Source organism: Triturus cristatus, chromosome 1_2 (genome assembly GCF_964204655.1).
Source record: "Triturus cristatus chromosome 1_2, aTriCri1.1, whole genome shotgun sequence".
Taxonomy (NCBI): Eukaryota; Metazoa; Chordata; class Amphibia; order Caudata; family Salamandridae; genus Triturus; species Triturus cristatus.
In genome coordinates this window covers 890352278-890368998 of record NC_140580.1, presented here as the reverse complement: position 1 = coordinate 890368998, position 16721 = coordinate 890352278, and the positions used below count along the sequence as shown (strand labels likewise).

General features: G+C 44.8%; 1 protein-coding gene across 2 annotated transcripts in view; it reads right to left on the bottom strand.

Moving 5' to 3' along the window:
• Positions 1-9203: 9203 nt before the first annotated feature.
• The window catches only part of LOC146868233 (uncharacterized), a 204942-nt gene continuing 197424 nt past the window's right edge, over positions 9204-16721 (bottom strand). For both annotated transcript variants that reach the window (XM_085609546.1, XM_085609545.1), the window contains one exon: positions 9204-9898. In XM_085609546.1, coding sequence (XP_085465672.1) covers positions 9733-9898 — 166 coding nt within the window. In that variant the 3' untranslated portion in view covers positions 9204-9732. The remainder of the gene's footprint in view (positions 9899-16721) is intronic.

Sequence of the window (16721 nt, the reverse complement as noted above, 5' to 3'; positions counted from 1 at the left end):
GAGCACTGAGCACAACGACTACAATTGTGTGTTTCTTTTACATCCATTAAATATTTTTTTTCCCTTAAATTAGTGTTGCTTGTTCCTATGATTAACTCAATTTTAAGATAATCCTCTTATTCTCACAAAGACACCATATAACCGTCAATGAAAGCCATTGTTATATATATATATATATATATATTCACTAAAAAAACCATAGGTTTCAGACACGTTATAGTTAGGAATTAGCATTTAACAAACCTTAAAAATTCACTGAAAAAACCATAGGTTTCAGGGGCATTATAGTTAGCTGGACTTTTCACTCGTACAAAACCATTGAAATTCCCCCGTTATAGTTAGTTCAGCTAACTATAACTCGCGCGCCCGCAATGCACTGCTGACGACGTCACATATTCCATCACTCATGACATGGTCAGTGACATCACTCATGACATCACTGATGACATCATCCAGTGAATGTGTGTTTTTCTGAAAATGACATATGTTTTATATGTGTATATCTCATGGTCGATGGAAGAATAAATGGGTATATAAGTGTCTAAATGGATGATTTGCTTTTGAAAAATTGATTGTATAACTAACTAAGTGTATCTTAGTGAATACATGGCTTAGTGAGTAATGTTTAAATATGTAAATATCTGTATCAGTCTCTCACTTTGTGTATAAGTGGCTGCATGGGTTGGTGAGTAGCTGCATGAGTGTCTATATAGGTTATTAGTTGGTTTTTTGAGTATCAGTATGAGTGTCTGTATGGTTCGGTGGGGGTATTATGTAGTGCATAGGTGCATGAATGAGTGACTCACTGTTTGTATGTGTTGAAGACAGCATGTGTGCAGGACTGTATGGGTGGATGAGTGTGTGCATGGGTGTGTTAGTGAGTGAATCACTGTCTCAATAGTGTCTTTATGAGTAACTACATATGTTTTAAACTAGTATATGTGACTATTGGTGTATATAAGTGAGTATATGTGAGAGTGAGAGATTGAAAGAGTTCCTGTATGAATAAGTATGTGTTTCTATAAGTGATTGTTTAAAAGACTAAGTATGTGTAAGTTTCTGTAGAAGTAAGTGTGGTGGTGTGTGTATAACTGTATATGCAAGTAAATGGATGTTTGATTCTTTATTAGCATGAGTGACTATGTGTGTGAGTAACTCTATGGATGAGTGGTGTCGTGTAACAGGATGTATAGGTGTATGAGTACATATGATGAGTGAGTACATGTATGAGTGACTGTATAGGACTGTTGGTGAATGAGTGGATGTGTATGTGGATCTTAGAATTACTGAATAGGTTGTTGTAACTGGTATTGGTATGTTCATTGTTTTGAACATTTTAGTTTCTATTTTTGTATGTGTGTATCAAAGGTTATATTAGGGGGAGAGGAGGTCTGCCACTCTATCACAAGGATGATGTCAACAGTGATGTCATCAGTGATGTCATTTGAGATGTCATCAGTGATGTAATATGTGACGTCATCAGCAGTGCATTGCGGGCGCGCGAGTTATAGTTAGCTGAACTAACTATAACGGGGGAATTTCAATGGTTTTGTACGAGTGAAAAGTCCAGCTAACTATAATGCCCCTGAAACCTATGGTTTTTTCAGTGAATTTCTAAGGTTTTTTAAATGCTAATTCCTAACTATAACGTGCCTGAAACCTATGGTTTTTTCAGTGAATTTCAAAGGTTTTTTAAATGCTAATTTCTAACTATGCCTACAGAGATAGGACATGTGAAGAAAGAAGAAAAAACGCACAGAAAGAAAAAAAAGAAATGCAGAAAGAAGCAACAGAAGTCCTCAAAGACGAAGAAAAGTGCAGGAAGAAGGATAACGTACAGAAGAGCAGAAAGAAGCCTTGTTGCAAAATCCTCCTGTACCCTCAACTTTTTCAGACGGATACTGGTGGTAACTGAGTCTGACTAACCAGTCCTAGAGCCAGTGCTATGTTAAAAGACACTCAGAATACAGTGAAAACACTAGGGAACACTATGCGTTGGGGTCCCCCTGTGATTAGCATGACCTCCTCTGTAAGCCCCTAATATATAATAGGGCAGGGGATTAAAACGACCTCTTAAAACGCGCCACAGGGCGTGTTTGCACACGTCACCTCAGGCCCCGTCCCCTCCCTTCACCACTGTGTAAACACGCCCTGTGGCCATTTTTAGTTGGGAGATTAAGTTCATTTGAATCCTGAGGGTCCCTAGGGTCCAACTAGCCCACTAGGTACCTCCAGTAAGCGCCACAGAGCTGCGTTGCAAAGAGGTGTAAAAAGTGGCACGGCCTGGACCACCTCTCTGCAACGCAGCTCAGTGGCGCTTACTGGAAGCACCTGGTGGGCTAGTTAGCCCCCAGGGGCCCTCAGAATTGAAGAGGAATTATTTCCCCAATTTAAAACGCGCCATAGGGCGTGTTTGCACACGTCACCTCAGGCCCCGTCCCCTCCCTTCCCCACTGTGTAAACACGCCCTGTGGCCATTTTTTAAGTTGGGAGATTAAGTCCCCTTGAATCCTGAGGGTCCCTAGGGGCAAAATAGCCCACTAGGTACCTCCAGTAAGCGCCACAGAACTGCGTTGCATAGAGGTGTAAAAAAGGGCGTGGGCCTCAGAGCACCTGTCTGCGCATACTGGAGATACCTGTTGGGCTAGTTGGCCCTCAGGGACCCTCAGTATTGAAGGGGAATTAATTCCCCAACTTACAACTGGCCAGGGGGTGCATTTGCAGAGTGCTGCAAGGAGGAGCGTGGCCTCCGGCACGATGCCGGTCTTTTATTTATTAAATTTTTTTAAGAAGGAAGGCTGTGTGATCCCCCCCTCCCTCCCCTTCTTTTTCTAATTTATTGGCCCTGGGGACCCCATCCCCCAGGGACGGCACCCTAATTTTTTTTGTTTAAAAAAATTAATTTGGCCCTCCCAAAGCCTTAATCGGCCCCGGGGACCCCAACCCCCGGGTCATGGCCTTTTTTTTTTTTTTTAATTCTTTAGGAGGGGGGCTGCATTGCCCCCCTCCTCAGGCCACTTATGGCCCCAGGGGCCGGCCTTTGTTTTATATTATGTTTTAAAAAAATATATTTATAGAAACACCTAGGACATGCTGGACAAACCGTATGTACCTATCACCATGATGATTTGCGTGATATTCATTAAAAGGAGACTATGCATACAATGTATCCACGTGGAATGTATTTACACCACTAGTGAAGCTCTGACGTGTCTGACACCCTACCGTGCCTAATCCCGGCGCCCCGCCGGTGGGTACTCTCCAAGTAGACACCCTTGTCGTTTATTTATACAAACATGGGTAGCTATTGACGGGCACATTTAATACACACGCACACCAAGCCATTCAAAGGGGATTCGACAAAAATTTGACCAAACTATGCAAGAAACCCCCCTCACGGTTAATAAAACACACATCCACCGCCGGATGTGTAATACTTTTTATTTTACGCTCTGGAAAGGAGACGAACCTCACTTGAGAGTCACAGCGTGCTCCTGGCTGAGCCCAATGCTGTGTTACAGCCACCAGTGCCCGCCGAGTGCCACACACCTCTGTGTTGTATTCCACCAGCTAGTGCGTATGCTATGACACTCTCTAGCCCATGTGCACTGTAACACCACCCGTGAATATGTCATGCCAAACTTGCCTTCGAACGGGTTATATTGCCCCATCTAATGTGCCTTCCTCGATGCCTATGTTATAAAGCACAGCGCTATGCCATACATATTAAAATCTGGGATCCATATCTTTGTCACAGTGCATATGCAACGTTACACTCCCCAGCACATATTTTATATTACAACTTTAGAGACTAGTTAGGTTACACAACACTGCCCTGTGCATATTACACTCCAAGGCGCATATCGCATAGCACGCGCTTGTGCCTGTGCTATCTCGCGCTCTCCAAAGAATCTGTCATTACGCACAATGTATTGCGTATTATATTTCACGCCCCGTTTCATCTTCTATCACACTTTTTGGTGCATAGTTTATACCATATACTATATCTAGTTTTCATTTTCAATCGTGCTCTCAGGACTATGTTCTATATAACACTGCGTCCACCTACCCTTTTCACAGGCATTACATTTTGCGATGGGGGGTGGAGGGTTACGGGGTGTTTCTGCCAAGTGAGCCCGGAGTCACAGTCACAAACGTCCTCTTCTTCCTGAATAAAAGTGAGATTATGCTGCATACTTGTTCATATTTTAAGTAGTTCGCACAGACACACATTTTAAAAACAATAAAGTTCCTAATACCCACCTTCTCTGAACAGTTAGCTTGCTGCCCCATCCACCTCCTCCCTATCCTCTGTTGTCTGAATCCATGGACTAGCCTCCTCCTTCCTGCCATGCATGGTCTGATGTCCTGCCACTGCCCTCCATTTAGCATGATGTACCAGTCCACTCCTCCTTCCCTCCACTGCCCAATTCTATGGCCCATCATTGACCTCCTGCTTAGCCTCTGAGCTTAGCTTGCTGCCCCTATTCTCCTTCCCCCTGCCCTCCGATGTCTTTGTGCATGCCCCTGCTCCATCCTTTTTGCCCACCATGTTCTATGGACCTGCCACTCCTATCTACTCTGAGTGTTCTGTTGAGCTGCCACTACCCTCCCACCTGCCTAGCATTGTCAGATGACTGTAACCTGTCCCTGACACCTCCACCCTGCCTGTCCACATGCCATGCCCCTATCCCCTTCCTCCTGTCCTCCATGGTCCATTTTACTGCCACACCCTGCTGCCCTCCCTGGTCTGTTGTGCTGCAACTGCTCCTCCTGCCTGCCCCGCGCGGTCTGTTGTGAGGCCCCTTCCCCTGAACTCTCTTGTCTGTGCCCAGGTCCTGACCCTCCCTTCTATCCTCCATGGTCCTTTGTGCATGCCCCTGCACCCTCCTTCTTGCCCATCATAGCCATTGTGCTGCCACTAACCCTCCTGCTTGCCATGCATGGTCTTCTGTGCTGCCATGGCCCCTCCCACCTTCCCTGTGTGGTCGGCTAGCTGCCCCTGACCCCCTCCCACCTTCCCTCCATGGTCTGTGTGTATGCCATCATAGTGTCACTGTTGCTCTCCATGGTGTGTCTTGTTTCTAGTGCCCATCCTGCCTGACCTCCATGGTCATCTTGCTGCTCATGCCCTGCTCCCTTGCCCCCAGCCCTGTGTTTCCATGTGCAGACCCCTATTCCCTCCCTCCTGGCTTGTCTGTTCCATTGTAATGCCCCTGATCCATCCCTCCTGCCCTTTATGGTCTGTTATGCTGCAGCTTTCTCTCCTCTCTGTCCATTATGGTCAGCTAGCTACCATTGCCTCTTGCCCCTCTGTTCTCTGTTGTCCATGTGCATGGTCCTGTCCCCTCCCTATTGCTTTCTATGGATTGTTGTGCTGCACTCCCGTCCCGCATGCCCTGTGTGGTGTATTGTGCTGCTGCAAACCCTCATGCCTGCCCTGTAGGGTCAGTTTGGTGCACCTCTCCATGTCCCTCCTGTCCTCTGTTATCCAAGTCCATGTCCCTACCCCAATTCCTCCTGCCTACCATGATCCAATGTACCATACTTGCAAACATTTTGAACTTGGTAAGAGGGAGATTTTGAAAAACAAATGGGGTATTGATTTTCCCCTTTTAGTTACATTGAAAAAGAGGAGATAGGAGACAGATCAAATAAAGCCCATTTGAGCTTAAAAACATTGGACGTTTCCTGGCTGAAACGGGTCTGTTGGCATGTATGGTTGTACTACCACTGCCTCTTCCTTCTGCCCACACTGGTCTATTATATTGCCACAGCCTCTCTTGCCAGTCCTGTATTGTTGGTTTGTTGCCCCTGCCCCCCTTTCCACTGCCCTCTATAGTCTGTTGTGCTGCCACTGCCCTTCCTGCCTGCCCAGTGTGGTCAAATTGTTGCCTCTGCACTCTCCTACCTGCCTTCAATTTTCAGAGTCCGTGTCCCTGGCCTCTGCCTCTCAACAATATTCCAATGAACAACTCGATTGCTAACATTCTATATTTATTACAAAAGTGTGGAACGCCTGACGTTATCTTGATGTAATCAAAACTCGAATACCTAGAGCATTTCCTTTAGAAATTACATATATGAGAGGGTCTTATTTGCATCAAAATTATGGTTAGAGCTCTAAAAAACTAAAATGAGGACATATTTTCTGAGTTTTCAAATAGCGACAAAGAACTTTTAAATTATTTGTAATCTTTATGTTTTGTTATCCAGTTGACCACTTGATTAAATGTTGTACCTAGGGGAGAGGATGTGGTGTTACTTCCAGAGCTGCAGACTTTGCAACTGGGGAACCAGATTGGAGTTTCTGCTTCAGCTCAACATTCTGTGATTCTGGTCAAATCACTTAATCTCCCCATGTCTACAACCAAAATGAATTTGATCTTGTGTGATGTAACCAATGCTCATGTAAAGCACTCCAATACCTGACAAGTCTGCACTATATAAAACTGCAAATGCACAAAAAATAAGTGTTTTGCACACTTCTGTCATTGGGCTACATGTGGGCTACATCTGGGTGATATTTGTGCTGCATTTGGCCTCTTTTGTCTCTGGTGGCCATCTTGGCAGATTTATTTGTTATGCAGTTTCCTAATTTCCTCATGTACTGCAGTCTCCTCAGTAGAAAATGCTTTCAGTTTTTTACTTTGATTCCATCAAGAAGGTATTCAGATATGTCACACATTTGCCATAAATTCTGAATGTTAGCACTCTAGTTGCTCATTAGATCACTGTAGTAAAGCAACTGCTCACCACGGAAGTCTGCTGCTGGTATTAAAAGTGCATGTTTCAGTCTGCATATCAGAATTTCTTAATGAAATAGAAGAGGATTTGAGAAGTCACTCAAAATGTGGCCTAATATTTCTTTCTTCAGCACTAATCATAATTTCTATGGCAAAATGAACCCCCTCATTGTGTTCCTTTTTAAATTAAATGTTTTAAGTATTACCAGTTTATTCCAATCAAGATGGCTTCAGGTGTGCCATACTTTTGTCATAAGTAAGACAATAAGCACTCTAGTTGCTCTTAAGAAAAATCTGGGACATTCTGTCATTGGGCTATACTTGGGCTACATCTCGGTGATATTTGGGCTACATTTGGGCTCTTTTGTCTCTGGTGGCCATCTTGGGAGATTTATTTGTTATGACGTTTCCTAATTTCCTCATTTACTACAGTCTCCTCAGTAGGAAATACTTTCGGTTTTTTACTTTGGTTCCATCAAGAAGGCATTCAGATGTGTCACACATTTGCCATAAATTCTGAATGTTAGCACTCTAGTTGCTCATTAGATCACTGTAGTAAAGCTACTGCTCACCAGGGAAGTCTGCTGTTGGTATTCAAAGTGCATGTTTCAGTCTGCATGTCAGAATTTTTTCATGAAATAGAAGAGGATTTGAGAAGTCACTCAAAGTGTGCCCTAATTTTTCTTTCTGCAGCACTAATCATACTTTCTATGGCAAAATGAACCCCCTCATTTTGTTCCTTTGTAAATTAAATGTTTTAAGTGTTACCACGTTATTCCAATCAAGATGGCTTCAGGTGTGCCATACTTTTGTCATAAGTAAGACTGTTAGCGCTCTAGTTGTTCGTTAGAACACTCTGGGACATTCTGTCATTGGGCTATACTTGGACTAGATCTGGGTGATATTTGTGCTACATTTGGGCTCTTTTGTCTCTGGTGGCCATTTTGGGAGACTTATTTGTTATGAAGTTTCCTAATTTCCTCATTTACTACAGTCTTCTCAGTAGGAAATACTTTCAGTTTTTACTTTGATTCCATCAAGAAGGCATTCAGATGTGTCACACATTTGCCATAAATTTAGAATGTCAGCACTCTAGTTGCTTATTAGATCACTTTAGTAAAGCTACTGCTCACCAGGGAAGTCTGCTGCTGGTATTGAAAGTGCAAGTTTCATTCTGCATGTCAGAATTTTTTCATGAAATAGAAGAGTATTTGAGAAGTCACTCAAAGTGTGCCCTAATTTTTCTTTCTGCAGCACTAATCATACTTTCTATGGCAAAATGAACCCCCTCATTTTGTTCCTTTTTAAATTAAATGTTTTAAGAGTTACCACTTTATTCCAATCAAGATGGATTCAGGTGTGCAATACGTTTGTCATAAGTAGGACTGTTAGCGCTCTAGTTGTTCTTTAGAACACTCTGGGAAGCTGCAGTAGAACACAAAGGAATCAACTGACAGTCTCTGCCCTTGTTGGATGTACATGTTTTACTGAGAATGTCAGACTTCATTCTCACATGACTGAGAAAGATAATGTGAATTTACAGAAAATATGCTCTCAGTTTGGCTTATAGATCACCTTCCAAACCTCTGTGGGAAAAGCATGAGAAAATAGTTTTCTCTCAAACATGATTCATGATATCACAGCAGAACGCTTTTTCACATGGTAAAATCACCTTAGAACACACCACACTTCCTAAAATGAGTATGATACCATCAACAAATGATTTATAATGTAACTAAAGTCTTAAAACCTTCTATTAACTGCAGTGCTTTTTAAGAGGTGCTATCATGTATATTGGTCCCAAGATGGCTGCCAACCCTTCTTGGATGAAGTACTGACAGCCAATCAGATCTCACGCTGAGATGTGTGGTTAGGCTCCGCCCAGATATATCTATCTTTTTAACTCTAATTTTCTCAGGAACTACTGAACGGATTTACACCATTTAAGCAAAAGGCACAAGTCGGAACGGAGGACTACCTCTGCCAAATTTGGTGCATTTCCGTTCAGCAGTTTGGGCTGTAGCTGCGTCAACAGGTCCTATGGGAAAATGCATGGGGAAAACGCGTATTGGGACCCCCCTGTTTTCCCAGCTCCCGCTTGACGAATCACCGTGAAATTTTCAGGATAGGATCGGAGCTGGCCAAAAGTTTGGAAAATTTCGCGAAGATTCGTCAATCGGCGCCAACGTTATTCCAAATAGAATGTTGCGGATTTCCTATGGAAAATAGGTCCTAACTATAACTACCTACTGGCGACTGCCAGTAGGTAATATTATATATATATATATTTAATGCATTTTATATTTTGTGTGTAGTATGTTGTGTGTAGTGGGGCAAAATATTTGACAAATCACAGTGAAAGGAAGCATTGTCGTCCCTTTTATGCCTCACCTAAGAAAGACAAATCCAATGTATCCAACAATCCAATGCTCGAAGCAGACACCACTGAATTAGAAATTTCATTCCCAAGTTTGACTTTTTTAATGAACGCACAGGGTTAGCATTGAACAAAAGCAAACTGGAAACAATAATAGTCCTCCACAGTCGTCCGAAAGGGTGATTAGCAGTTGAAATCCTACGATTTGTTTCTTGTGCAGAACATTCACACGCAGCCTTTCTGTTTATTGGAGATTATTTAACAGAAACTATAAAGTTTTGCAATTTACCCCAAACGTGTGATTTTAGCCACATCATTTCTTCGATCCTTTTCCTGTCTTTAGACATTCTAATTTGTTTTCTTTGATGAAAAAAATCACATTTTTTGATGAAAAAATGTGGTGCTTCCTCAGCAACGTTCTTGAAGAGCACGGAAGCAGTCATTTTTATAGAAAAAAATGCATCAATTTTTTGTAGTGATTTAGCACAAAATAGGTTCTCAACCAACCCAAGCTCAAATCAATAAATCACCCACAAACGGTCAGATAATTATATGATTTGTACCCCCTGCACTTTGGTTTCCAGTTGTTTGTGTCCTTCCCCTATGTATTCAAAGAGAGTCCATCTCAGTAGGCTGTGCCATCTGTTGGAAGTCCCGAGAACCAGCCGCCAGCTCTTGTCTATAGTCGTACAAGGACTGGAAATCATTGCTGCCCCTCAACAGTTCATTATTTTTTCGGGCTTCATAATGGAACTGCGACCCTTTCATCTCATACCTGCGAAATGTAGAGACAAAAAACATGAAGTTTCAAGGAAATAAAAGCATATAGCAGTATTTCACACACACTCAGAAAATATTTCTTCTCCGTTCACAGGCAGTAAAGTTCATGGTGGCGAATGAAAACTCAGCTGTGAAATATACCTTCAAACTATGCACTTCTTTAGATTCCAAATACTGATTTTCATAGAATCCAGTATTATGGAAGGCCTGAAGGAGTCCTGATTGCAGGAGATTGTTAACATGGAAGTTTGAGAATGCGAAGAGACTCTAGAGGAAGGCGCAGATGACTACTATGAGAAGGCTTATTCTGGCAATCATATTTTTCCCTCCTGAGCCTCTCCCACATGTTCCAAGTTTCTTTTTTATGTGTTTCTTTAAAAATGGCAGAACACCAACATTTGATATTAAAAATAAAGATTGATTTCTACTGGTCCTGAGAGACATGGTATAAAACGATGGTTGCTTTGGCTCCTCTCTTTCCTTTCCATGCTCCAATGTTAATTAATGCCAGTGGGCCTCCCTGGCACTTAATTAGAGGATCTGGTACTCTTTGGTCCCTGTCTGCAGGCAGTGGCTCCGCCAAACTAAAAGGCTGTGCTACCCGAGTCTGTGCCTGTACGCGGACAGTGTTATTATAGTGACATAAAAATGCTGCCCTGCTCGAGTCTGTGCCTGTCCTCCCATGGTATGTGCTGGCCACCTTGGCTACTTTTCAGCAGGCATAAGCAAAAGACAGTACACTGTGGGCATCCAACTTCAAATTCAGGTTTTAAAGGTCTCAACAGCATCTGAGAGCCCACACAGCGCTCATGTGCCTAGCAACAGCTACACACCTCCAGGTTCCTTAAGTTAAGTATGAACAACAATGGAGGGGGACTGGGGCATAGATTAAAGCAGGCTTCGCCATCCTCTTGCAGCCCATATGAGTGCTGTATTAACTAGCAAAAGGACCAATCAGTAGCCACGACTGCTTTTGTGCCCACTGAACTCTGGGCTTAAAGTGCAGTTAATAGTAGGAGGACATAATTTATAACAAGTAGGGAAAAAATTATATACCAGTGTCCAATTGCCAAGCAGTGGGTGAAGCAGAATGCCTTCTTTCCGATATTATAGGGCCAGTGAAAAGTGCTGTGTAAAGGGGTGAACATGAACCTTTTCAGTGCCCATGCCAGGTAACAGTTCTTGGTGGTTGTTGATGAGCACACCAGACTACCAAGAATTAGACTCCAGTCTGTTACGGCATCCTCGAGACCAGGGCGTGAAGGTACCAGAACTTCAACAGCATTGCATGACCATACTAATGACAGAAAACACACTATACTAATCGATATAACATAGCATACAATGAATGTATGATGTTACAACGCATGGTGTTAACACGCTGTAGGTAACAACGCGGTTGTTACAACAACCGCGTTGTTACCACACGTGGCATTACATCGCAAGTCGTTTCAACAACTTGCTCTAGGTGGCGCGCTGGACTTAGAATAAATGACTATTCCTACTCCAGTTAGCGCAACAGCAAGGAAGGTGTTGGATTTAAAATCCAACACATTCCCTGGGTTTGCACGCCACCTACCGCAAGTCATTGAAACGACTTGCGATGTAATGCCACGCGTGATAACAATGCGGTCGTTGTAACAACCGTGTTGTTATCAACCCGCGTGGTATTGCCAGCGTTGTAAACGCTGTCTCCCCATACAATTGACTCCACATATTGATCAGTGCACCATATATTTAAAGCTGCCAACAGATTACAGAATAAGTCTAGAAACACATGGCCTTCCAGGGGAGCTGAAGCTAGTCAGCAGCCCAAGTTACAGGGGCAAAGGTTCCAACAATACCTGAAGTCATGCAGAATAAGGCAACCTTTTCTTTCTGGCCGCTAAAAGGCGGCTAAACTGTGTGATTTTCTATGACAAAAGTACTGGAAACTTGAATGGCAACCTTAAGTTTTCTTAATATGGCCACATTTGTTTAACATCTATGTTGTGCTTTTAGCAAAAGTCCTTGTGGAGAAAGGTGTTAGGGCATATATGTAAGCTGAAGACACCCAGCTTTTTTTCACTTTGAGGATAATCCATCTTGCATTACATTTCAGCGGATTATGTGTTTTGTATGGCTGTGGATGGGCAGTAATAAATATAAAATTGAAAGCTGAAACAATGGAAGTCTTAATTATAAAGGAACATAGTGATTTGTGATTTGGCTCTTATTGGCCTGGCAGCGATGGGAACTATACCTCTAGAAGCTAAATGTGTGAAGACTTTCGGGGTTAAGATAGCTAGCCAGCAGTCTACGTCAGATCTAGTTTCCGTAGTTGGCTCCTTCTGTAACTATCATATTTAGATTTTGCGAAAATCTCTCTTCGAATTCAAGCACACGGCAGCGCCTGCTTAGTAAGATTTGGTTATTTAAACAAGTTTTTATATACTGTTTTTACAGCTGATGCAATACTTATGAAGTTTGTTGAGCACATAAGCAAAATACCAATAAAAGTGTATTTAAACATAAACAAGCTTTTACTAAATTATATAGAATGTCATTACCTGGATTTTTCTATTTAGAGAAGTGCCTAGAAAGCACTGGTGATAGTGCACTCTATAAATGCATATTAAAATAACACATCATAGGGGCGTGGCGGAGACGAGGTGCAAGATGGCCGCTTGGTAAAGGGGCTCTGTCGGGTGAGCAAACTATCCATCATTTATCCAGCGTATACCTACAAATCTAAGCCCAAAAAGAGAGAGACTGTGAGCGGATAAGCAGGGGGCACACACTGATGTGATTTGATCATCGCGGAGTCAAAAACAGACGGGGCAACCAACGTCGTGGTCCTGCTGCCTGCTCTCGGTCCAGGAGGCGCGCTCCTGCGGCTATCTGACGGTGCGCCTGGCGTCTCGACTCACCTGGTGTCCCTGGCGAGCCTATCTGAGGGTGGCCACGGAGCTGTCTGGAGCGGGCGCTGCAGCCGGGGAGAGCGGCTGGCGAGCGCGCGGCTAAGAATTGGAGACGCCGGGAGGAGTGCGCGAGGGGCCACTGCCTTCCGGTGGGTCCCGCAGGTAAGCAGACTAGTGATTGGCAGGCCTGTTGCTGGGCCTGCAGCTGTTCCCGGAGCAGCTGTCGGAGGTTCAGGCGGCTGCTGCCAGACGAGCCAGCAGTAACGTGCGGAGTGGGAGCGGCCTCGACTGCGGCCTCCGGCGCGGACTTGCATGAAGCTGGCGGCGGCCCCCCTTGGGGCATTACGGCGCGGTCTCACCTGCAACCAGGAGTGTACAGCCTGTCTGGCATGGTGAACTGTGGTCTTGCAGATCCCGCGGTGAGCCTGCGTGGGATTGATGTGTGCAGCATAAAGGAAACACACTGCCTGTGGAGCGCATGGGCCCATAAATATAGGTGTGGGCGCAATTTTTCTCCGGTGGACACGGGGCCTCTGAGGACGGGGCGATCAGCTAGCCAGCTATCTGATCGTGCAGTTAGGTGTGCAGGGGCAGGGACGGTGACCCCCAGAGAACATCACCGTAGCCACTAATAGACAAAATTGAGAGTAACGGGCCGCCCCACCTGTGCTCTGAGCACAACAGAGCCGGCCCAGCATTTACAAGTAAAGACCGGTTGTGCCGGTTGAAATTGTGTTTCGTTGTATGCTTGCTGTAGCGGCGCAACAGCAGCAGGGGACAAACCATGGGGAAGACTGACAACAAGCAGCCAAAGCTGTGTTTCGACAAATGTTCAACAAGACAGCAGGAGGTAGAGCTTGCGCATCCAACGCAAGTGCCAGAAAGGCAAATGGAGTCCAACCAGGAAGATGATATCAGGGCCATGCTGCGTGAGGTCAAGGTCAGTCTGCGTGCGATAGACTCGAAGCTGGACTCTCTGGCGGCACAAATGGACCACGTAACGCAAAACACGAGGCCAGAATCGACGCCCTTGTAAATAGAATCTCGGATTCCAATGACCGCCAAACCGAAGTGCAGGAACAACTTCTCTGCATGGACAAAGTCATTGATGTCATCAGGGCAAAGAATGAAGACCTTGAAGCAAGATCGAGGAGAAACAACGTTCGCATAACAGGGATTCCAGAGACCACAAACATCACAAACATGGAAAAATATGTAGAAGCTCTGCTAAAAGAGTTATTCGGAACAGAACTTTACGCAATGTTTTTGGTTGAACGTGCCCACCGCACGCTGGGCCCCAAACCTCCTCCTGGCGCCCAGCCCCGCCCGATACTTGCTCGCCTCCTAAACTAAAGAGACAGAGACACTGTTCTTGGGATGGCCCGCGAGCAGGGATCAATTCAATATCAAGGCAACACCATCGCTTTGTTTCCGGACTTCACCCAGGCAGTCCAGGGAGTTCATTCCGGCAAAAAAACTGTTCCAGAAATCAGGTACCAAATACGCAAAGCTCTATCCTCCCAAGCTCCGGGTGCAGACTGGTAGCAGACCTCTGATATTCACAGATGCAAGTGTAGCGCTCAAGTTCGCCAAACAGATTGCAAGGAAACATCGTAGCCGGTGTGGCGAGAACAATCCAACACTTCGTGATCAGCTGAGTGACAATGACTAAGTATGTAAAGCATTAAGACGCTGGCTACGGATGTTAGTATCGACCTTGGACGTAACCAGTCTATAGTTGGGCACGAGTGGTCTGCGGGAGAGCGTGGCAGCTACCTTACCCGGCGACCTCACGCTCCCCATGGGATCATTCCCAATAGGCCTAAACCACAAAGGGCGTATGTTGCAGATGGGGTTGGTTAAAGGGGTAACACAACCTGTTTGTGGGGTTGGTGTGGGAGGGGGGAGGGTAAGGAATGTTAATGTTTACAGTTGTTTACTGCAGATTGCATTTCTGATAGCAATGCTACTTTCAGACCTGGGGAGATGTTTACACAATTCACATATCTTTTTCAAGAGATACGTGGGGATTTCTGCCGCTGGGGTGCGACCAGAGCTAGACGAAATGGTACAGCGCGACCGACACACCCATTCAGGTACATATGCCGACACCCAGCGCGCTTAGATGTCAACACTGAAATGTATCACTTGGAATGTACGAGGTCTGAATGACCATAGGTAGTCCAGACTGGTGCAGTCTTATCTTATTAGACACGAAGCAGATATATGCCTCTTGCAGCAAACTCACCTGACAGATGCTGACCGCTCCAGACTGACCTCAAACAGATGGAGTAAGGTATACATGTCCAATTATTCAAGCTACTCGCGGGGGGTGGCAGTCCTGATATGGAGGGGCATTCCTTGGAAAATGCAGCAAGCGGTCACGGACCCTGAAGGCCACTTTATAATAATACAGGGTACACTTTACGACCAGCAGATCATCATCACTAACACATATGGCCCCAACACGGACTATCCTGAATTTTTTTATCACGTCTGGCACAAAGTGCAGTCTTTGGGCGACGCCACAATACTGTGGGGAGGCGACTTCAATGTAGTAATGTCACTTACTGCCGACAGAGCAGGCTCTTCCTGCACACACCACCCACTGGCAGCTGCTGACCTAAAAGGACTCATGTCAGATGACCATCTACTGGAAACTTGGCGCATATTCAACCCCCACCGTCCGTGAAGGTACATGCATAACGCAACAACACCACGCTTGGTCCAGACTTGACTTCTGGCTAACATCTAGGGGGCTCCTGATGTCACACACCACACTCGCACTCTATCGGATCATGCCCATGTCATGATAAGGTTCTCAGTACCAAAGCTCTACATACAGCCGTTTGCATGGCACCTCCCCCCTAATGCACTATTGGATGCCGTATTCAGAGAAAATATCAGGACACATATAACAGAATACTTTTAACACAATGTGGGATCTGTGGACTCTATGGGGACGCTATGGAAAGCCTTTAAAGTGGTGATTAGGCAGGTTTGTATAGCCCTGCAATCGGGGGTGCTCAGAGATATCAGAGGTTGCTTGGGCAGGTTGGAAACCGAGATCCGCTTGTTAGAAATTGAATACTTTCACTCCCCATCGTCCTCACTATTGGGGCAAATACATAGCAAACTCACAGCCTTTCAGGAAGAGGCGGTAAGAGCGACAAACTTTTTACATAAATATGCAACAGCACGTTGATATGGGGAAGGGGACAGGCCCGGGAGGACGTTAGCGAACCTCCTGAAACCACCTAGATGCTCCACATACATCACAGCGCTCTCCACACCGGACGACCGGATGGCAACCACACCCCCAGCAATTTTATACAAAATGAGAAACTTCTATCTACAGTTATACACTTCTCAGTCAGACTCACCAGACTCTGTTATACTAGAGTATTTCGATTCAATAAACTCTTTTGGCTCAGCAGGGCACATAGCAAATATTTAGATGCACTGTTCACAGTGGAGGACGTGTGGAGGGTTATAAATAGCTTGTCGGCTGAGAAGGCCCCAGGGGCGGATGGACTCACAGCTAAATTTTATAAGGAATATTCAGAGCTGCTCGCCCCTCACCTGTTAGCAGTCTATCAAGAGGCCGTACTAGATGGAGTCCTACCCAAATCAATGCGCGAGGCCATCATTATAAAGCTGTTAAAGCCTGATAAATATCCCTCGAGGTGCGACTCGTATCGACCGCTATCACTAATAAACTTAGATGCTAAGATCTTTGCCAAACTACTGGCCAATAAATTACAACCGTTAATCCCACTAATTGTCAGGCCGGATCAATCCGGATCCGTACCAGGCAGGTCCACCTCACATAATCTTAGGACAATATTCGCGTTACTGCATTATCTCGCTGCTCACGTCTCGGCGATTGCGGCACTATTAGACGCCACAAAGGCCTTT